The sequence below is a fragment of the Tachyglossus aculeatus genome, chromosome X1 (assembly GCF_015852505.1).
Source record: "Tachyglossus aculeatus isolate mTacAcu1 chromosome X1, mTacAcu1.pri, whole genome shotgun sequence".
NCBI classification, from domain to species: domain Eukaryota; kingdom Metazoa; phylum Chordata; class Mammalia; order Monotremata; family Tachyglossidae; genus Tachyglossus; species Tachyglossus aculeatus.
The window spans coordinates 44477356-44500311 of NC_052101.1; the positions used below are offsets into that span (position 1 = coordinate 44477356).

Sequence of the window (22956 nt, forward strand, 5' to 3'; positions counted from 1 at the left end):
AACATCTCTGCCCAAGGCTCCCCACTAAAGAATAGACCAGGAAGAGAGGTCAGATTGGTGGGGATTCTCCTCAGAGAACTGGGAGAAGGGAAATCTCCTTGACACTGTCTTGGCCTGGGTTGGCCATGCTAGGAAATGCACTGCTTCTGGGCTCCCAAAGTTAGAAGCAACATGGCCTAGTGAATAGAGCACGGGTTGGGGAGTCAGGGGTTCCGAGTTCTAATCCCAGCTGTCCCACTTGCCTGTTGAGGGACCATGGTCAAATCACTTAATCTGGGCCTTAGTTTCCTCATCTGTAAAATGGGGACTCACTACTTGTTTTCCCTCCTAGACTGTGAGCCCCTTGAGGGACAGGGACTGGGTCCAAACAGATTACCTTGTAACTACCCAAGCACTTAGTCCAGTAAGCGCTTACATATCACAGTTATGATCATCATCACCACCTGTTTGGTTGAAGGTCTTTTTCATTTTTTTTCAATTGTATTTGTTAAGTGTTTACTATGTGCCAGACACTGTACTAAACGCTGGGGTAGATACAAATTAATCAGGTTGGGCACAGTCCATGTCCCACATGGGGCTCACAGTTCTAATCTCCACTTTACAGACGATGGAACTGAGGCCCAGAGAAGTGAAGTGAGTTGCCCGAGGTCACAAAGCAGATAGGTGCTCTGCCAACTGTCAGCTGTGTGACTTTGAGCAAGTCACTTCACTTCTCTGGGCCTCAGTTACATCATCTGGAAAATGGGGATGAAGACTGTGAGCCCCATGTGGGACAACCTGATCACCCTGTAACCTCCCCAGCACTTAGAACAGTGCTTTGCACATAGTAAGCGCTTAGTAAATGCTATCATTATAATTATTATTAAGTGGGGGAGCCAGGACTAAAACCCAGGTCCTTCTGACTCCCAGACCCAGGCTCTATCAACTAGACCACGTTGCTTCTCTCCAAAGTCCCAAGGAATGACTCATTTCTAGATGTGCGTTTTGTTTCCCCCAAACACAGTAAGCACCCAGTAGAATGCCTCAGGGCAGCCATGTCCTGGACCCAGAACTACAAAACAGTCTGCCCCAGGAGGGTCGGTAAAGGTGGCTAAGAAGAAAGATACCTTTAGTATATAAAGAGAACTCTGGTCCTGGGAAGGGTTGAAAAGGTGTCTGGCATCTTCCGAACCTTTGCATAATTGATAAATCCTCTGAGAAACAGGAGAAAGCCTGATTAAAAAAAAAAGCAGAGGGTCATTATGGCTGTAATCTATTTATTATGGCTGCTACGTATCACAAATTTAAACCCCAATATGTTCATTTTTGTGATGACCTAAGAGCCTTAACTGTGATTGAGAAGGCTGAACATATAGGCTGAAAGATATACATTCTTTTTTATACATGCTATATTTCAAAAGGCCTTTCCACCTGAAGCTCCAATATACAAACCAAGTAAAGAGCCAACTTTTAAGCCAAAAGCTTTGGAATTTACACTTATCTCTGACATCCACCACCCCACAGAATAGGAAGACTGAGGGTGTGAAGATTCACACTAGAACAGATTCACACCCCAAATCCTACCAATTGTCACTGTCCAAATTTTAAGAAATTTTAAATTTTCAAAATTAATAATACTGATAAAAGTATACTACATATCTTTTTTGGTAGGAACATATCGTCAATCAGCAGAAAATAGTTTGCCCGCTATTTTGATCTGTGCAACACTAATAATGTCCAGCAGGTGGCATACCCCTTCACCCTTTTCAACAAAAACACTGAAATCCACACTAGAACTTGGATAATTAACAAGAATTTCCGAGGTGTCCTCTTATAAACAAGACAAATTCTGTGCTATATAAATCTGACCCTAATTCAGTTCAATAACATAATGAAAGCAGCATGGCCTAGTGGAAAGTGTACAGGGCTGGTAGTCGCAGGACCTGGGTTCTAATCCCTGCTCTGCTGGTTGCCTGTTGTGAAACCTAAGTCATGTAACTACTCCGTGCCTCGGTTTTCAAATATGTACAATAGGGGTTCAATACTCGTTCTCCCTCTTATTTAGACTGTGAGCCCCATATGATGGTTATCCGATCTGATTATCTTGTATCTACCCAGAACATAGAACAATGCTTGGCACATAGTAGGCCCTTAATATCATAATTTATCTGTTTTTCTTTAATTTATTTATAAGCCAGTGAGGAGCCACAAAATCTACAAAACTGACTCATGCCCCCATTGCTGGAAAAAGCCACAGGGGCAGCTCTTGTGCCAGGAGAGTCGAGAAAGTTTTTACCTTTGCACACAGTGGGTGTCAGTGGTTAAAGAAAAAAAAAAAATCAATCGCTTTTATAATAATTAATAATTGTGGTATTTGTTAGCGCTTACTATGTGCCAGGCATTGTTGTCGATTTGTACTTCCCAAGCGCTTAGTACAGTGCTCTGCACACAGTAAGCGCTTAATAAATACGACTGACTGAATGAATGAATACTAAGCACTGGGGTGGACAGAGCATATCGGGTTGGACACAGTCCCTGTCCCACGTGAGGCTCGCAGTCTCAATCCCCTCATTACAGATGAGGTAACTGAGGCCCAGAGAAGTGAAGTGACTTGCCCAAGGCCACACAGCAGACAAGTGGCAGATCCAGGATGAGAACCCATGACCTTCTGACTCCCAGGCTTGGGCTCTATCCACTTCTCTATGCTGCTTCTCCATTCAGCGCTAACCGTGTGCAGAACACTAAGTACTAAGAACTTAGGAGAGTGCTACAAAATTGGCAGACACGTTCTACCAACAAAATGAGGAGATTCTCCTAGTGGCATGTGTCCATTGCTAGAGCGCCATGAGCTGGTTCAATCCCTCCCAGCCAGCCCGAGGGTAGTTTGAAACACTTGGATAATTTTGCTTCTGCTCTCACAGATTCTTGGTGAGCTATTTGACAGGGCCACGACATTCTCTAATGAAACGCTCTCCACTGCACTCAACCCAGCCCTCCCTCTGCTGGCTAGCAACAGAGAGAAGCAGCGTGGCCTAGTGGATGGAGCATGGGCTTGGAAGTCAGATGGATCTGGATTTTAATCCCGGCTCCACCACATGCCAGCTGTATGACCAAGGGCAACTCACTTCACTTCTCTGTCCCCCAGTTACCTCATCTGTAAAACGGGGATTAAGACTGTGAATCCTACATGGGGCAGGGACTGTGTCCAACCTGATTAGTTTATAATTATCCCAGCGCTTAGTACAGTCCCGGGCACATTTAAAAAAACCAAACCCTCACAAAAAACAGAGCAAGGATCATTACTGAGTCCGCCCAAGGCGCACAATTTCCTGGCACAGAACTTCTCGGAACAAGGACTTGCCCTGAGCACTACTATTCAGAATATTGAAATCCAATTCACCTAGTCACAGGAGAAGTACTGCCCCAGGGGCTGGGAAGACATGGGGCCAAACATTCTCTGGTTTAGACTGCAAGCCCAAGGCCTTCCTTCAGTCCCAAACCCTGAACTGTGGGTAATGGCATTCTCGGAGTGCCCCCATGGCTCATAGGAAACATCCTACTCAGTGGGGAAAGGAAACTGCAACTCACTGGCACTGGGTTCTAGTGGAGAAAAAAAAAAAAAGTACCAGAAGGGGCATTCCAGTCAGAAGGATTGGGAAGCCTGAGCCTTGCTTTGCCACAGCTGCACTACACTTGGCGCTGGCCAAAGAGGTGTTGGGCCACCTTGTCCACTCCCTCAGAGAACCCAGCATGGCTCTGAGCAGGGGGCACCGAGATGGGGAGAGGGAACCAATGAAGGACTTCCTTGGGGGGCAGGGCAAGCCCCCAGGTGCCAGCTTTGCCACAGCTGCACTAGCCTCTGCGCTGGCCAAGGAAGCCGTGGGCCAACAGCCCCGTCTGCTCCTGCAGCGAGCCCGATATGGCTCTGAGCGGGGAACATCACCCCAAGGTGAAGATGGGCATTAATGAGGGATTTGTGGAGGCAGTAGGGCAAGCCCCCAGGAGTCCCCTTGCCAGCCACCCAGCCAGTCAATCAGGTCCCGACTTCCACTTTCCACCCTGGCCCCGAATCTCAAGACTGTGCTGTTTCCAAGGTGAAGGAGGAGACAGTAGCCTACTTGTTCCCTTCTCCTTCCCGCCCGCTGCAGGCCCTGAGTGCTTGGGATGAGAGCTGGGGTAAAGTTTTCAATAAGCAAAACCTTACTGAAGGCACAGCTCCTCCAAGAGACCTTCTCTGACTAAGCCCTCCTTTCTTCATTTCCCACACCCTCTGTGTCACCCTGACTTGTTCCATTTATTCATTCTCCCTTCCCAGCCCCACAGCCCTTATGGACATATGTGCAATTTATATTAATGTCTGTGTCCCCCTTTGGACTGTAAACTCATTGTGGGCAGGAAATGGGTCTGTTTACTATTATATTATACTCTCCCAAGTGCTTAGTACAGTGCTCTGCACACAGTAAGCACTCAATAAATATGACTGATTGGGGGAGAAGGTCTGGGGGGGGGGGGGGTGTATTCTGGGGAGGGGACAGCAGGAGGGTTTCCTGCGGAAGGGAGAGGAGAAAAGGAGGGCGTGGCCCCATGACATCACCAGTCAAGCCACATGCCTGGCATTACATATGTGATCCTTGGCCTGTACATGTTAAAAAACACATTTTTCACTTTCATCCCTGATTCTGTTTGAAAACGAACCCCCCGGCAATGCTTTTGCCTTGATTTCCCCTTCATGAGCACTTACCTAATACGAGGAAAACCCACCAGAGCCAGTACTGCCCATCAAAGTAACCCGGGAAATAGGTGGAAAACTAAAAATAGACACACACACACATAAAAGTGGTTTTAAAGCAGTTTCATATTACAGATTAAATTCCACACATGAATGCAAGGGTGTTAATGAGATTCAAAACCACAGTCTGAAAGTGGGATTTGCTACCAGGATTGGCAATCACGAATTAATTGTCAGTGTGTACATATAAATATTCTGAGACTGACCACATTATTATATACAGCCATAGGACTGACCAGAAAAAATTAACTGCCCAGTACTTGCACATTAATCTGACTGGTTTGGTTTTTTTGTGTTGTTTTTTTTTTTTTTTTAACAGAAAAGTAATCACCATACTCCGTAATATTGTGATGACAATGCAGGTAACAACTTCATGAATTCTTTCGTTTCTAAATTAATCTCGAAAATACTCCATTTCCATAAGATAATGCCTAAACTTTTTCAAAACCCAGAAGTAGTTCTTAAAAGATTACTTGAAATGTTTCCCCTATATATTAAAGGGGTTACAGGTTTAAAGCATTTATTTTAGGAAGAGATTTTATAGCTTATTTTAAATTATTGGGTCTAGTTTTAATGAAATTTTGCCAAATATATAGGTTTTGGAAACTGTTCAGTAAAGTAAATGTGAACCCCATATGGGACATGGACCGTGCCCAACCTGATTATCCTGTACCTACCCCAGTGCTTAGTACAGTGCTTGGCATATAGTAAGCACTTACCAAATAACAGTATTATTATTATTACATGCTTCAGAGCACAGAATTTGATTTTGCTGAAACTTCCAACTTTTCAGAGTAGCTAGCTTCTTGGCATACACCTTCATTAGGCAGCTTCTCTGAAAACCCACTGAAGTCCTCTGAATGCCAAATTTCTTAGAAGTTACTTTCCCATAACTGGTAATTTTAGTCAGTTCATCAGCCTACAGTATTTTTTTACAGTACTTGTTAAGCACTTCTATGTGTCAGGCACTGTGACTTTGAATTTTTTTTACTTGAGCAATGTAGTGTAGTGGAAAGAGCACAGACTTGGGAGTAAGAGGACCTGGGTTATAAACCTGGCTCTGCCTCTTGCCTGATGGGGGACCCGGGGCAAGTCACGTAACTGCTCTGGGCCACAGTTCCCTCATCCATAAAATGGGAACTTGATACCTGTTATCCCTCCTCCTTGGACTGTGAGTCCCATGTAGGGCAGGGATTGAGATGGTTATCAAGCCCAACACTCCCAATGACACACATCATTCACCGAAGTGAAGCCATTTCATTTCCATGCCTGTGGCAAGAGCAGGCCATTCACCTGAAGGTATCAAATTCTGGCCCAGTATTAGTTACAAATGTCATTCTCAGATGTCTTAAGAGAAAGATAAATACATCAGTCTGGGTACCTGCTTAGCTCTAAAAGGAAAAGAGTTAAGAAGTGGGATATATCCCAACCTTTTTTTTTTTTTTTTTGGCCTGTGTAACTTACCCTGACGATCAGGATCCACTTGATCAGAGACAGGCCAAACCCTGAAATGGCGCCATATCTACCTGCAGCTGAGGTGGTCAGGCAGAAAGACAGGAAAAACCCGATCCAGTTAAAGAGGAACGCCACTGGAAAGGCAAAGAGAAGACCGTAATTGGGTGTGGCACCGGCCAAACAGCTGCTCCTCAAGACCCAAGACGGAGGCCATCCAACTTTCAGTAACATTCACGAGTACACGATATCATAAAGTGAGGTCCAACTTTATGTTTGCAATGTCTATCGAGCCCAATTCCTTATTTTACTCCCCAGGCCCCCTATCAATCAATCAGTAACACTTATTGAGCACCCACTGTTTGCACAGCAATGTATTAAGCATTTGAGAGAGTACAATAAAGTTAAGAGATGTGGTCCCTTGCCCTCAAGGAGCTTACAAATTAGTAGGGGAACCAGGCACTAAAATGACTTACAGATAAGAGGAAGAAGGAAAACTGCACAAGTAATAATAATTATGGTATTTGTTAAGCACTGACTATGTGCCAAGCACTGTTCTAAGCACTAGGGTAGATACAACATAATCAGGTGGGACACAGTCCCTGTCCCCTATGGGGCTCACAGTCTTAAATCCCCATTCTACACATGAGGTAACAGATGCACAGAGAAGTGAACTGACTTGCCCGAGGTCACAGCAGATGTGTGGCAGAGCCGGGATTAAAATCCATGTCCTCTGACTCTCAGGCCTGTGCTCTTTTCACTAGGCCGAAATAGGTGAATAAGCGCTTAAGTGGTAATCACTTAGTATGACTGATTAATCAGTTTGCATGTATGCAAGTGCTATAGAGACCCAAAAGCAGGGTTACAAATAATGATTCTGACTCACATGAAAGAAAACTTAAAAGTGTTAAGAAGTCTAATTACCTGAAAGTGCGGGAGCTTCTCTAAAGCACAGTTTGGAATCAAAGACTATAAGCTCCTAGTGGGCAGGGAATGAGTCTACCAACTCTGCTGAATTATCCTTTCCCAAGCTTACTTCAGTACAGTGCCCTGCATTCAGTAAGCACTCAATATTGATACCACTGACTGACTCAAAGCTTGCCCTGGGGGAGGTGGGGAAAGTGACATGACTCCTTTTGCCATGTGGGAAGCGGGAGAAGAGGGGAGGCTTGGGGTGAGGGGGGCAAACAAGAGGAAAGTCCAACCATGCTCCTTCCCCCGCCCCACCCCGTCTTTGCTACTTCAGCTTGCTTAAGTAAAGGTCTTGGGAAAGAGTTGAATTGGTCCCCTCTGCCTGCCTTATGGCTGCCAATCTTTAAGGGATTTGCCAATCTCTGTCCATAAAAGAGTGGTTCTCATTCTTCTCAGTGTCTTCCACTGGGTCCTCCTCTGCCTCTCCCCTGCTAACTGTGGAAGTCCCTCAAGACTCAGTTCTGGCTCCCCTTCCATAATAATCATGTTACTTGTAAAGTGCTTACTGTGTGCCATGCACTGTTCTAAGCATTGGGTACTTGTTAAGTGCTTACTGTGCCAAGCACTGTTCTAAGCCTTGGGGTGCATACAAATTTATCAGGTTGGCCGCAGGCCCCGTCCTCCATGGGGTTCCCAGTCTCAATCCCCATTTGACAGATGGGTACCTGAGGCAGAGAGAAGTGAAGTGACTTGCCCAAGGTCATACAGCAGACAAGTGGTGGAGTCGGGATTAGAACCCACGTTCTTCTAACTCCCAGGCCTGTACTCTATCCACTACACCATTTATTCTCTATCAATACCCTTGGAGAATGCATTCGCTCCCATGGCTACTAACTACCATCTCTACTCAGATGATTCCCAAATCTAACTCTCCAGCCCTGCCCTCCCCTTCTCTGCAGTCCAGCATTCCCTTCAGCCTTCAGGACATCACTATTTGGATGTCCTGCCAATACCTGCCAATGAGAAGCAGTGTGGTCTAGTAGATAGACCACAGGCCTGGGAGTCAGAAGGACCTGGGTTTTCATTCCAGTTCTGCCGCTTGTCTGCTGTGTGATCTTGGGCAAGTCCCTTAACTTCTTTGGCCCTCAATTAGCTAATCTGTAAAATGAGGATTAGGGTTGTGAGACCCATGTGGGATAGGGACTGTGTCCGACCTGATTAGCTACCCTGCGCTTAATACAGTGGCTAGCACATAGTAAGCACTTAATACCATAAAAAAATAAAATAAGCTGTGTGGCCTAGAAGAAAGAGCACAGGCCTAAGAGTCAGGGCACCTGGGTTGTAATCCTGACTCTGTCATGTGTGGCCTTAGGCAAGTCACTTAACTTCTCTATGCCTCAGTTCCCTCATCTGGAAAATGGGGACTCAGTTCTTATTTTCCCTCCTCTTTAGGACATGAGCCCCATGTGGGGCAGGGATGCGTCCAACCTGATCATGCTGTATCTATCCTAACACTTAGTATATTGCATGAAACATAGTAAGCCTTTAACAAAAACCACTACCACTCTCCATCACTTAACCACATCCAAAACAGAATTTCTCATCTTCCCACACAAACCTTGCCCTCCCCACGACTTTCTCATCACTGTAGACAACACCACTCTCCTCAACTCATCTCTCTTCCGACACATACATATTCAATTTGTATAATACCCAAGCCTCCATTAGCAGTCACGGCCCTTGGCGTGGAGGTAAGTCAGAGCCATTACCCCACCTTCTTCTCTGGCAAAGTGTGTCCCATAGAAAAGCACGTGCGTATACTTGTATAGACTTTGTAAATAAGCTTTTTGGCAGGGTTTTGAGGGGGGGTCCATATATAACTGAATCCAGTCAGTTCTACCTTCGCAAAATCTCTAACCTCTGCCCCTTCCTCTCCACCCAAACTGTTACCACTCTAATCTAAGTGCTTATCAGAGCTGTGTTGCATCAGCTTGCTGGCTGACCTCACTATCTCCTGTTTCACTTTAAGTGAAACGAGTTCTTCCTGATCAAGACTTTTGAAATAAGTGCTGCGGTAGATACAAGACAGAGCGCACACGGGGCTCACCCGTCTAAGTAGGATAGAGAATGGGTACTGATTGACTGATTGATTGAATCCCTATTTTGCAGACGAGGGAACTGAGGCACAGAGAGAGTAGTTGACTTGCCCAAGGTTACACAGCAGACAAGCAGTGGAGCCAGGATTAGAACCAAGGTCCTCTGATTCCCAGGCCTGGGCTCTTTCCATTAGGCCATGCTCCTTCTCAGGCCAGGCACAGGAATGGAAGGTGGGCTTCCAGTAATGGGGAGAATAAAGAAATTGGTTTGGGCATCAGTGTAGTCATCGTGGAGGGCAGATCCAAACAGACACCGCTCCTGTCCAAACAGTTGTCCTAGAAGCCTCCTTGCTGGTCTGCCAGTCTCCAGAAATAATAGCAGCTGTGAAGCAGCACGGCCCTGTGGAAAGAGCACATGCCTGGGACTTTTCTGTGCCTCAGTTTCCTCAACTGATTCAATACCTGTGTCCCCTCCTACTTAGACTGTGAGCCTCATGCACAATAAGGACTGTGTCTGATCTAATTAACTTGTACCCACCCCAGCACTTTGAACAGTGTTTGACAGAAAGTAAGCACTTAATGTGATATTTGTTAGACACTTACTATGGGCAAAGAACTGTACTAAGCCCTGGAGTGGAAACAAGATAATCGGATCAGATAATGTCATTCCTGTCCCACATGGAGCTCACAGTCTAAGTGGGAGAGAGAACAGTTACTGAATCCCCCATTTTACAGGTGAGGAAGCTGAGGCACAGATCATCATCATCATCAATCGTATTTATTGAGCACTTACTATGTGCAGAGCACTGTACTAAGCGCTTGGGTAGTACAAATTGGCAACATATAGAGACAGTCCCTACCCAACAGTGGGCTCACAGTCTAAAAAGGGGAGACAGAGAACAAAACCAAACATACTAACAAAATAAAATAAATAGAATAGATATGTACAAGTAAAATAAATAAATAGAGTAATAAATATGTACAAACATATATACATATATATAGGTGCTGTGGGGAAGGGAAGGAGGTAAGATGGGGGGGGAGAGAGAGGGGGACGAGGGGGAGAGGAAGGAAGGGGCTCAGTCTGGGAAGGCCTCCTGGAGGAGGTGAGCTCTCAGTAGGGCCTTGAAGGGAGGAAGAGAGCTAGCTTGGCGGATGGGCAGAGGGAGGGCATTCCAGGCCCGGGGGATGACGTGGACCAGGGGTCGATGGCGGGACAGGCGAGAATGAGGTACGGTGAGGAGATTAGCGGCGGAGGAGCGGAGGGTGTGGGCTGGGCTGTAGAAGGAGAGAAGGGAGGTGAGGTAGGAGGGGGAGAGGTGATGGAGAGCCTTGAAGCCCAGGGTTAGGAGTTTCTGCCTGATGCGCAGATTGATTGGCAGCCACTGGAGATTTTTGAGGAGGGGAGTAATATGCCCAGAGTGTTTCTGGACAAAGATAATCCGGGCAGCAGCACGAAGTATGGATTGAAGTGGGGACAGACACGAGGATGGGAGATCAGAGAGAAGGCTGATGCAGTAGTCCAGACGGGATAGGATGAGAGCTTGAATGAGCAGGGTAGCGGTATGGATGGAGAGGAAAGGGAGGATCTTGGCAATGTTGCGGAGCTGAGACCGGCAGGTTTTGGTGACAGCTTGGATGTGAGGAGTGAATGAGAGAGCGGAGTCGAGGATGACACCAAGGTTGCGGGCTTGTGAGACGGGAAGGATGGTAGTGCCGTCAACAGAGATGGGAAAGTCAGGGAGAGGGCAAGGTTTGGGAGGGAAGACAAGGAGTTCAGTCTTCGACATGTTGAGCTTTAGGTGGCGGCAGACATCCAGATGGAGATGTCCTGAAGGCAGGAGGAGATGCGAGATAAGTTAAGAGACTTGCCTAACGTCCCACAGCAGGCCGCTGACAGAGTTAGGTTTAGAACCCATGTCCTCTGACTCCCAGATCCGTGTTCTTTCCATTAGGTCACGCTGCTTCTCCAGTTTCTCCCCTCTCTAGTCCATACCTCACTCAGCAGGCCTGGATAATTTTCCTTTAAATTTGGCACCTGTTTGGCACCTGCCTCCCCACTCCTCAAAAATCTTCAATATTTTTTCTCTAATTCAAGCAGAAACTCAAGACAGATTTCCAGTTCTCTCCCCACTACTTATGCATCTGCTCCACCCTAGTTTGCACTCTTTATTCCTCGCTCCTGCCTCTTCCAACCTCTGACCTCTAGCCTGTCACCTTCTTCTGGCTAGACTGCCCTCCCCTTTCATATATGGCAGACTCCAGCTCTTCCCCAACTTCAAAGCCCTTCTGAAATTACATTTCCTCCAGGAGGTCTACCCTGATTGATTATCCTCTTTCCAGGTTAATCTTCCCTCACCCCATTTACCACCCCCATCTACCACCTCAATGGTTCTTCCCCAACTATGCCCTTATCAATCAATCAGTGCTATTTATTGAGAATTTACTGTATTAAGTGCTTGAGAGAGTACGATACAATAAAGTTGGTAGCCACAGTGTGGCCTAGTGGCAAGACCACCGGCCTGGGAATCAGAAGCCCTGGATTCTAATTCTGACTTCATCACTTGTCTGTGTGTGACCTTTGGCAAGACGTGTAATTTCTCTGGGCCTTAGGGTCCTCATCTGTAAAATTGGGATTAAATCCTGCTCCCTCCTAAATAGACAGTCAACCCCAAATGGGATACAGACTGTGTCCACCCTGGTTATCTTGTATCTATCCCAATACAGTGCTTGACACATAGGAGGTGTTTAATAAATACCATAATTATTATTACCTCAGCATTTCCCAACCTCTAGTTTACAGGATTTTCTAACTAAAAAAAGCAAGTAAAAAAGCAGGTAAAACAGGTTGCTTTTTTTTTCTGGATCAAGAAAAGTCTTGAACCACTGCAGAGATCAGTAAACTAATTAAGAAACCAAGGGAGAAAAAGTACCAGATTGGCCAGGATCTTCTAGTAAAACAAGCCAAGAGGGGGAAAGGCTTAGAGTTCCTCTCTAGAGGCCAGTCAGTTGTAAGCAAAGTTGAGGGAGCACATGCGTGACCAAACACACGCAGGGAATGTGAAGCACAACCAAACTTCAACACCCACCACAAATACTGACATCATATATATAAGGAAGAGGAAGTGAGAGAGAATGAAGAGAAAAATGATTATATGACACTTGTGTTCTGAACACCTCATAAAACAGGTACCCTACAGATATCTCCAAAAGCCTTCTATTTAAAAAAAAAAATGTATTTGTTCAGCACTTACTATGTGCCAGGCACTGCACTAAGCGCTGGGGTAGATGCAAGTTAATCAGGTGAGAAACAGTCCATGCCCCACATGGAGCTCAGACTCAATCTCCAATTTACAGCTGAGGTAACTCAGGCAACAGAGAAGTGAAGTAGCTTGCCAAAGGTCACACAGCAGACAAGTGGTGTGGCCAGGATTAGAACCCGGTTCCTTCTGACTCCCAAGCCTGTGCTCTATCCACTAGGCCACGCTGCTTCCCTACAACCCAGTCTTCTAAAACTGTGGACTGGGTGGCTTGGAACAAGGGCCTAGGATTCCAGAATGTACTTACTGAAAAAAGTTAACATGAAAATCCCATCGTTTCCTATCCGCAGCTGGTCAGCATCATCAAAATCATCTCGGGCCACAAAGTCATCATCCTAAGGCAAAAAGAGAAAGACTATGGTAATCCCTATTGAATGTCTCCTAGGGAAAACAGAGACATCTCGAAGATGAACAGCACGAAAGCCACGCCTGAACTCAAGACAGGCTGATGTGGGACCCAAAAGCACTGCAGTTACCAGGCTGAGGTAGTCACTGGCAACCTTGCTGGTTTTGGCCCTACTTTTTTCCCAGTGGGGCTGTCCGTTGCACTTCTATTTACTCTCCCAAGCACTTAGTACAGTGCTCTACGCCAAGTAAGCATTCAATAAATACTACTTACTGACTGCCTTTAAGTGAAACAAGTTCTTTCTGGTCTAGATATAAGAAATCCAGAATCCTTGATATGCCCCTCCCTGGCTCACCTAACAGTTCTTACGAGAAAAGTTCCCATCATTTCTGAACCTTGCTAAAGGGCTTCTACAGTGGTACCAAGAGGTGAAAAATCAGGGAGGTCCTTCCTCTCGAACAGGTTGTAGCTAAGAAAAAATGGATTCAGTTCCCACAAACATTTTAGAATTGGGGGCGGGGGGGGGGGCGGCATTTAAAAATATAAAAATTGAGGTGAATAAGTGACCCAGGAAGAGTACTGTCAGCCTGGTCTGACACTCCGCATTTGGACTAGAACATGACGTTGGGATTTGGGAATGTGTTCCGACCAAAGGGGCTTCAGTCTGGACCTAGAGGGAGACTCAGCAACCAGGCGTGGGTTGAGTTGGACAAGGTGACTTTTCTTCCACACAGGGTTCTAGGAGCACCCAGATGACATGCTAGAATGCAGCTGAGATTCATTCATTCATTCAATCGTACTTATTGAGTGCTTACTGTGTGCAGAGCACTACACTAAGAGCTTGGAAGAGTTCAATACAACAATAAACAGACATGATCCCTGGCCCCAACGAGTTTACAGTCTAGAGAGATCCAGTACCAGGCTGAAACCATGATCACGCCTGGGCTTGTAATAATAATAACTAATAATTATGATATTTGTTAAGCGCTTACTATGTGACAAGTACTGTTCTGCGTGCTGGGGTAGATACAAGATAATGCGTTGTCCCACGTGGGGCTCACAGTCTTAATCCCCATTTTACAGATGAGGTAACTGAGGCCCAGAGAAGTGAAGTGACTTGCCCAAGGTCACAGAGCAGATGAGTGCAGAGCCGGGATTAGAACCCACATCCTCTGACTTCCAAGCCCACGCTCTTGCCACTAGGCCATGCTGCTTCTCACATAACTTCTCCCTTTAACTGTCAACAAGGACTCAGGCCCTTTGTGTGGACTTGGAATAGTCCTTCACTCCCAGACCAACCTCTCCCCTCTCTGACAATGGGCAAGGAATGTCTGTTTACTGTACTCTCCCAAGCGCTCAGTCCACAATAAACACTTAATATGATTGACAGAGAGCTTGCCCTCATCCACAATGGGGAGCCCAGACTCGTGAACAGACAGCCCTCTCCCGGGAGCCTAGGGCTGTCCTTGACTCTACCCTCAGCTATGCTGCTGCCCCAAGTCAAAAAAAAGAGAAAAATATCAAGAAAAGGGGCTCGGTTTCCTCAACAGAATAATGGAGGACGGCCACCCCCCGCCCCCAACCTGCTCCATTTTCCCTCTTTCCAGGGCTTTTGTGAGGAGAAATGAGATCACCTATGAGAAAGTGCTTTGGAAAATGAAAATGTTAGAAAATCCAAGGTTTTATTATTACACTGTCTGCTACTCCTCAGGCATGGGTGTACATGATTAGGTCTATCTACAGATCTGTCTACTGGACACTACAAAACACTTGATGCATGAGGCTGGCATGTTTTGTGGGGAATCAGGAAAAAAAAAAAGTCATCTTGACCTGAATCTTCACAGGGCAAGCTTCCCCTGAGAATTTTAATCAATGAACGAGCCGGACCGAAAAAACAGAGGCCCACCAATCTCCAGTCTGAGCCTACTCCAGCGCTCCAGGCTTCCCTGGGCCCCAGCTCGCCACTGGCCTGGAGGTCTCAGGGAAGGGCTGCCCCCCGGAGTCGGGTTTGACCTAGCAGAGCAGAGATCTTTCCCTACAGCTGAACGTTGTGTGTGGTCATGGGTCATGGAGGTGGTCTCTCCCCTTCCCTCCCCAGGCAGAAGTCCCATCTTTCCCAGCCACTCAGGGTAAATTGGAATAGGCTGTGCTACTTGTCTCCCCTGCTGCTGTTAATGGCACTGGAATCAGGCTACCAAGCCGCTACTAAGCGGCGAGTGAAAGGGGGGACCTTGAGTGAAAGGGGGGACCTTTTTCACCTAGGCAGGAGGTTTTCCTCTTGCAAACCCGAAGAGATCCCTCTGAAGAGTCCTACCCACTCCAAGAGTTCATTGTGATTAGGAATGTGTCTGTTTGTTGTTTCATTGTACTCTCCCAAGCACTTAGTATAGTGCTTTGCACACAGTAAGCACTCAATAAATTCGATTGAACAAATCGAAAGAAGAGCTGAGGAAGATGGTGCCGTTGAATGGAGAAGGTAGGGAACAGGCTGGTCAAGTCATTTCATCTCCACATTTCCTCCAACCTGGACTATTTTCCTTACTGAAGCCCCAGACCGGAGACATGAGGCTCCTCAACGGCCCTGCCTGAACATGAACTGAACTTTCAGGGGACCGGGGCAATCCTGGCCGCCAAAATCTCAACCAGCAGAAGCAGATAAGCCCCACCCAGTACCTCTTGAGGACCCAGACTGGCCGAAAACGAAGGATACTCACCCTTCCTGGAACCAAGGGGATGGTGGCTTCGACTTTAGTTCTTTCAGCCTCGTCGTAAGTAGGCAGGGTTGTGGCCACGTTATAGGAAGGGGGCTTTGGAAACCCCGACTCATCTTTGTAGTCGAAATAAGCTGCACAGAAAGTGAAAAAGAAAAAAAGCAATTCACCATGCTGACCCAAGGTTGGAATGCTTTTGGCAGAAACTGTCCCCTGCCCACCAGTGAGAGGTCCAAAGGATCCTGGGAGTGAAATACCTGCGCTAATATCTAGTCAAAGAGGTAACCGGGTCTAAGTCGAAATGGAATCTCATTGGTCGAGGGGAGGCACAGAGTGGAGATGGGGAAGGATGTTAGCCTCCCGGGGAGTGGTGGCCAGAAAGAGTCAGTACTGGCCGGGGGAGTCTCAGGGAGGAGGGGGTTTTGCCCAACCCCTCGCTATTCTCTCAGTCAGCACTGCCCCCCCACCACTGCAGCTCTTCCACCTCTGGGTGCCGGACAGGCCAGCAGCTCCTAACTCCTGCAGGCCATCAACACCTGGGTTGCTTTACTGTACTAGAATTAAACTAGGCCGAAGCTAGGAAGAATGATTACTACCACAACATAATGCGGCAAATCCCAAAATAAGCACTACAAGAGGAAGTGGGAAAAGGACATCACGTGCTCATGTGGGAAAGGAGACAATAGATGGCCTGTTCCTCAGAGAGGCCACTTCCTTTCCAGAGAGCAGAAATCCCAATTTGCACTAACATAAAGCTTTTTTAAAAAATGGCATTTGTTAAGCACTTACTATGTACCAGGCACTGTACTAAGTGCTGGGGTAGATAGAAGTTTATCAGGTTGAACACAGTCCATGTCCCAGGTGGGGCTCACAGTATTCATTCCTGATTTACAGATGGGGTAACTGAGGCATGGAAAAGTGAAGTGACTTGCCCAAGGTCACAGAGCAGAAAAGTGTGAAGCAGCATGGCCTAGTGAAAAGAGCAGGGGCCTGCTTTCTAATACTGGCTCTGTCATTTGCCTGCTGTGTGACCTTGGACAAGTCACTTAAATTCCCTGGGCCCCAGTTTCCATGTCTGCAAAATGGGGAAGAATACTGTGAGCCCCACCTGGAACATGAATTGTGCCCAACCTGATTACCTACCCCAGTGCTTAGCACAGTGCCTGGCATGTAGTAAGCGCTTAAGAAATACCATAAAAAGGCTTTATGTTCTATTTGTGCAAATTGGGATTTCTGCTCTTTGGAAAGGAAGTGGCCTCTCTGTGGAACAGGCCACTTATTGCCATCTCCTTTCCCACTTGAGCATGTGATGTCCTTTTCCCACTTCCTCTTGTATTCCTTTTTTTTTTTGATATCCGCTGCATTATGTTGTGATAGTAACTGTTGTTCCTAGCTATAGCCTAGGATAAGTCACTAAACTACTCTATGCCCCAGCTTCCTTGTCTGTAACATGGAGATTAAATCCTACTCCCTTCCTCTTAAACTGTGAACCCCAGGTGGGGCAGGGACTGTATCCACCTTGAGTATCTTGTATCTATCCCAGTGATTAGGTCAATGCTTGGGCCATAGTTGGTGCTTAACAAATACCCGTGTTAAAAAAAATGATGATGATGGTATTTGTCAAGTGCTTACTATGTGTAAAATGCTTTTCTAAGTGCTGGGGAGATACAGGCTAATCAGGTTGGGCACAGTCTCTGTCCCACATAGGGTGCACAGTTTTAATCCCCATTTTACAGATGAGGTAACAAGCCAAGAGAAGTGAAGTGACTTGCCCAAAGTCACAGAGCAGACAAGTGACAGAACCAGGATTAGGATCCAGGTCCTTCTGACTCCCAGGCCTGTTCTCAATGCACTCGGCCATGCTCTACCCCAGAGCTTAGAACAGTGTCTGGCTCACGCTCAGTAGAATGCTCTACATATAGTAAGCACTCAATAACTGCGATGGACTAACAAATACTATTAAAAAATGCCCAAAGGAAAAAGGAGCCTTGGTGGAAAGTGCAGAAACTGCCTAAAATACGATAACCAGCAATACAGGGCAGCCACCTCACAAAGAGGACGCCACAGCTCCGAAGCTCTAGGATTTCTGCCTTGGATTATTCACTCAAGTCCCCCAGGGAACAGAATTTGAGAACCGTGCTCAAGCTGAACCAAAACAGGGTCACTGCAACTCCAATTCGTGAACTGTGCGCTTCCCCACCCCTTGGACCAAAACCGCTGTGAAAAAGGCTACAGAAATCACTCACACATATCCAATCAATAGCCAAAGATCTCCCAACCAAGACAGGGCTGCAGACCTCCACCTCCCCACTGTCCCATCTCCCCCTTCCCCACCCCACCGAGTCCCCGCAGCTCCTCCTGGTTCTTTACCAGCGCTCTCTGCCGAGATGCTGCTGTATGGTGGAGGCGCATCATTGACCGCTTGTTCCGCCTCGCCAGATTCCTCCTCGTTCTGCAACTACAAGAAATGGAAATTTGGTAATCTCGACTCAATTCATGCCAAACTGGGCCAGCTCTCACTGAGGGAGTTGGCTAGCATACATGCGACAAACCAGCAGTTATTCTCCTTCTGCAGTCACTTTCCCCACAGCCTCGCCAAGGGAACTGAGCTTTTCCCAAGCAGGTTCCAGGTCCATACTGATAAATAACCTGGGAATTTGTCTAAATATCTCACCACAGTCGAGTCTTCGATTAGTTCCCTGACCTGCAATGCTTTTTCTCCTCCTTTTCTCCCAACCTCAGCTGAGTCTTTGTTTTTAAACCCAGGATGAGATCATTGCTGAACACCCACATCCCTGCCAAACAGCACTGTCACAATCCAATATAGTGGAGGGCCCAAGAGAGCCTGAAACAAGGTCAATCCATTGTTCATATTTATTGAGTGCTTACTGTGTGCAGGGCACTGTACTAAGCGCTTGGAAGAGTACCACAAAACATTCTGACAGACACATTCCCCTCCCACAATGAGTTTACAGTCTAGAGGGGTCACTAGGAATCAGCTAATCGATCAGGGTAAACGACTAACAACCACCTTCTCTCCCTTCCGTTCGAGGCCTTTCAAAACCAGACAGGGAGACAGGACGACCTCGTGGAGAGACTGCAAGTTTGGGAGTTGGGAAACCTGGGTTCTATTATCAGGTCTGTGACCAGAGGCAAATCCGTTAACCTTGCAGACCCTGTCTGCTCATCTGTAAGATGGGGGTAAAATACCTGCTTCCTCTGTCTCCATCTTAGGGACAGAGATTGTGTCCAGCCTACCAATCTTATATCTACTCCAAAGTTTAGCACAGTGTTTGGCACCTGCTAAAGAGCATAATTAGATGTAAATAAAGAATCTAATTACAAGGTTAAGCTTCTGATTCCAAATGTTGATGAAAAATTCCCATATTGGAGGCAGATTTGGACAAAATCATCAGCCTGCCAATATTCCTCCTATAAACCAAAAATTAAGATAGTCCCAATTAATCAATGGTATTTATTAAGAGCTCACTCTGTGCAGAGCACTGTAATCATAGCAATAATAATGCTAATACTCCTACTACTAGCAATAATTATAATAATGATACTAGTATTTGCTAAGTGCTTACTAGATGCCAAACATTGGGGCAGATACAATATAATCAGGTCCCACAAGGGGCTCACAGTCTAAGTAGGGGGGAGAACATGTATTGAATCTCCATTTTGCAGAGGAGGAAACTGAGGCACAGGTAAGTCTTGCTCAATGCTACACAGCAGGTTAGTGGCAGAGCCAAGTTTAGGATCCAGGTTCTTGGACTCCCAGGCCCATGCTCTTTTGCTAGGCCATGCTGCTTCCTCTAAATACTTAGTTACTGATTTTCAGTAACAACAAGGAAGCAGCATGGCCTAGTGCAAAGAGCCCAGGCCTGGGGTTCAGATCCACCCCTTGTCTGCTGTGTGACCCTGGGCAAGTCACTTACCTTCTCCGTGGCTCGGTTACCACATCTGTAAAATGGGGATTAAGACTGTGAGTCCCACATGGGAAAGGGACTGTGTCCAACCTAATTTTCTTGTATCCTCCCCAGAGCTTAGAACAGTGTCTGGCACCTGGTAAGTGCTTAATAAAATACCATTATTAAAAAATAAAAGAACAACAGCTTCTGAGAAGTAGAGAGCTTATCCTTTGGAAGCCTCGGTTTCCCTCCCAGCATGGCACTGCCAGGTTTTAGCCTTTTTAGCTTCCCTCTACTGTCCATCTTAATTATCTCTCAGGTGCCAGCCCAAGGTCGTGGAGGTCATAGGTTTATTTAAGGCGGGGTGGGGGGAGGAGGGGAGTTCTGAAATGCTGCCTTCGGGTGTGGAAACAAGCAATAAACCCGTTTGTTCCATCTTATTAGACACTTCCAAACTTAATTGCATATATTTTCCAGCTTTGATCAGAGTAAACATCAGTCGCTTCTGCATCGTTCAAGCACTGAGGAGGCAGCGGGGAAATTCTTCTAAGAAGCAAACATGACCATAGAATAAAGAAGTCTTGTTTTCATACCTTGGTCTAGCAGTGAGATAGGCTGCCTGTCTCCTAGCAACCTCTAGAAAGTGAAATTTAATCATCTCACACCTCCACAATGGAAAGATTTCTTTTCAGAAGAGAGATGCCAACCTCTTCAGAAAACCCCTTGCTTTTTTTTACTGACTAGCAGAACAAAAGCAGGAGGTTGCCAGAGCCGGGAAACACCCATTTCCAAAAGAAAAACCTTTACTCACCCCTCCCCACCCAGGCTCCTGAACCTCCAAATCTCCCACCTTGGAACTGTACCGCTACAACATTTCAGCTGAAGGAGTGTTTTGATGATGATGGCATTGAAGAGGATGCCAGTCATAATAACAGTGCCAGTCTTTTCGGGCGGCAAGGAATAATGGGTTGTAGTCACCCACTTACCTCAAGGCCTTAGAACCATTTCCCTAATCCTCCCTTTTTTTGTGAGATCAACAGCAACTTCACCTTGGGCCCAGTGCAGGTCCAGGCCTGGCTCAGGTGGGAGGGTCCAGGCGAGACCAGAGCCTCGGGGCCTTGCCGACCTCCCTGCCCTCTGCTTGGAAGCCTTGGGCCTGAGCTCTACAATGCCCTTTTCCTTCCCTATCCTGCTAAGGCGTACTCAGGGTGAAGACTGCCCACTACCACACTTCAGCCAGCACAGGCCACCACCCTGGCCCTGGATCACAGCCTCTGGACGGAAACGAGCCCGGGCCTAATCAGAGTGGCTTCTCGGGTGGTCTTTCAGGGACCACAGTGGCGTGGGTAAACGGCTAGCTACTTTGGGAAGCAGCACAGCATAGTGGATAGAGCACAAGCCTGGGAGTCAGAAGGCTATGGGTGCTAATCTCAACCGCCACTTACCTGCTGTGTGACCTTGGGCCAGTCATTTCACTTCTCTGGGCCTCAACTGTCTCATTTGTAAAACCGGGATTAAGAATGTGAGCCCCTTAAAGGACAGGGATTGTGTCCAGCCTGATTTGTTGCTGGTATCCACCCCCACACTTAGTACAGCACATAGTATGCTCTTAACAAACAACACAATTCTTAATGATTACCCTGGGCTATTGAGAGCTTAGTTTCAGCAAACCCAGGAAACTGCTGCCCAACTGCCCCACAGCAGGGCCTACCAGGCACGGGCCCTGGGGCCTTCCAGCTCAGCCAAGGCTCTCTTCTGAGCCTATGCCCTACCCAGACACAGCACCAGAGAGCTTCCCCCTCAACCTCACCTGCACTCCGCAGCCAAAACAGATGGAGAGCCTAGGCTTCAGGGAGCTGCCAAAATCCACTCAGCGAGATCTGATTTGTAGCTATTTCAACCCAGTCCCATGGGACTAAGATCCACCAGGGCCGGACAGAGGAAACTTCCCAATCGCCCCAGCCGGGAACCAGCTTGCCACCAGCAGTTCTGCTCAGGGCTGAGGGCCCTGAGACAAGCACAGATGGGCCACCCTGCTATTATCCTCAAGGCTCCAGCACCTAAGCTGATAAGTGACCCTGTAGAGAACTGAATGCCTCCAGTTAGGAAATACTCTTTATTGCATCAATGGAGGAGAAAAGAGCTGGATCAGTGGATAGGCTGACTATTCTTCCGGTTTGATACCGGTCAGTCTGGTTTTCTGCTGGTCTGTGCCCTGTCCGGTACAGATTCAGAACTGGATACTTTTGTGACCAGTATTTTTAAAAAAAATTTTCAGCAGCCATCATTGCTGTCCGCCTAAATTTACAGGGGCCTGGGAGGGGGATACCGTGGCTCAGGAGTGAGGGCGAGGATGGGAGCCCCCTCCACACCACCAAGAAAGCTCTCTAGGTATCAGTGGGTTTCCACAAAGTGAATCATATTATGTCATTACAATACGTTGCATGCCTGACCTTTTTTTTATGATACTTGTTAAGCACTTACTACATGCCAGGCAAAATCCCCATTTTACAGAGGAGGTAACTGAGGAACAGAGGAAATGAAATGACTTGCCCAAGGTCACACAGCAGACAAGTGGCAGAGCTGGGATTAGAACCCAGGTCCTTCTAACTCCCAGGCCTATGCTGTATCCACTAGGCCATGCTGCTTCTCTACGTCCGGTGACATCGCAAAGCTGGGTGTCTACTACACTCCCATGAAGGCCATCTAGGGAGGAAGACCACCTGGCTTACCTTTCTTTTTTTTGACAGGCAGAAGGAAGGTACAGGAGCTCCCACCTCCCTAGGCTCTTGGGACTTTCCCTCCTGAGCTTGGCAGTGTCAATTTTCTTTTCCCCAGTGGTATATTTAAATGCCACTACAAACAGAACCTTGATAAACTAGTCATCTAAAAACAAAATGGAGGCAATAAAAGGTTTCAAAATAACTATGGCATGGAAGCACAGGCTGACATTTTGGTGGAAACAAAAAAAGGGACAAGAAGGTCAAAGATGTTTACTGCAGGTGCTTACGCTCACCTCTAAAACAAGAGCTTCAGGAGAGCAGTAAGCAACTGCCTAACATGGCAGCACCGCTCAGACAGGACTCAAAACGGAAATTTCACGGATGGCCCTGGAAATTCTTACAACATTAGAATTGTCTAAATATTGTCACCTAAGTGGCTACTGATGTTGACTGAAGCGAGGCTTGGGATGAATACCAGAGCTCTCAAGAGTTATTTTCCATTTTTAATCCTGAGGACTGACTTCGTAGGCAGTTACTTGAAAATGCCCCTGAATTTTCATTTACAAGCCAGATCTCTCAGTATACACTCTACACATAATGAAGCCATTTCCCATCGCAATTATTTAGAAGGCCCCAGGAGACCATGACTACTGAGGAATGATGGAGAAAAAGTCATTTTACTTTGGATTTTTTTTTAATAGTATTTGTTAAGCAGTT

General features: G+C 46.7%; 1 protein-coding gene across 1 annotated transcript in view; it reads right to left on the reverse strand.

Annotated features, from left to right (window-relative positions):
• The window catches only part of NDFIP1 (Nedd4 family interacting protein 1), a 53590-nt gene that overhangs the window by 6177 nt on the left and 24457 nt on the right, over nucleotides 1-22956 (reverse strand). Inside the window, exons 2-7 of the mRNA XM_038772787.1 lie at nucleotides 17976-18063; nucleotides 15609-15739; nucleotides 12796-12883; nucleotides 6233-6357; nucleotides 4721-4787; nucleotides 1107-1212 (exon numbers count right to left, since the gene is read on the reverse strand). Coding sequence (XP_038628715.1) covers nucleotides 1109-1212; nucleotides 4721-4787; nucleotides 6233-6357; nucleotides 12796-12883; nucleotides 15609-15739; nucleotides 17976-18063 — 603 coding nt within the window. The 3' untranslated portion in view covers nucleotides 1107-1108. The remainder of the gene's footprint in view (nucleotides 1-1106; nucleotides 1213-4720; nucleotides 4788-6232; nucleotides 6358-12795; nucleotides 12884-15608; nucleotides 15740-17975; nucleotides 18064-22956) is intronic.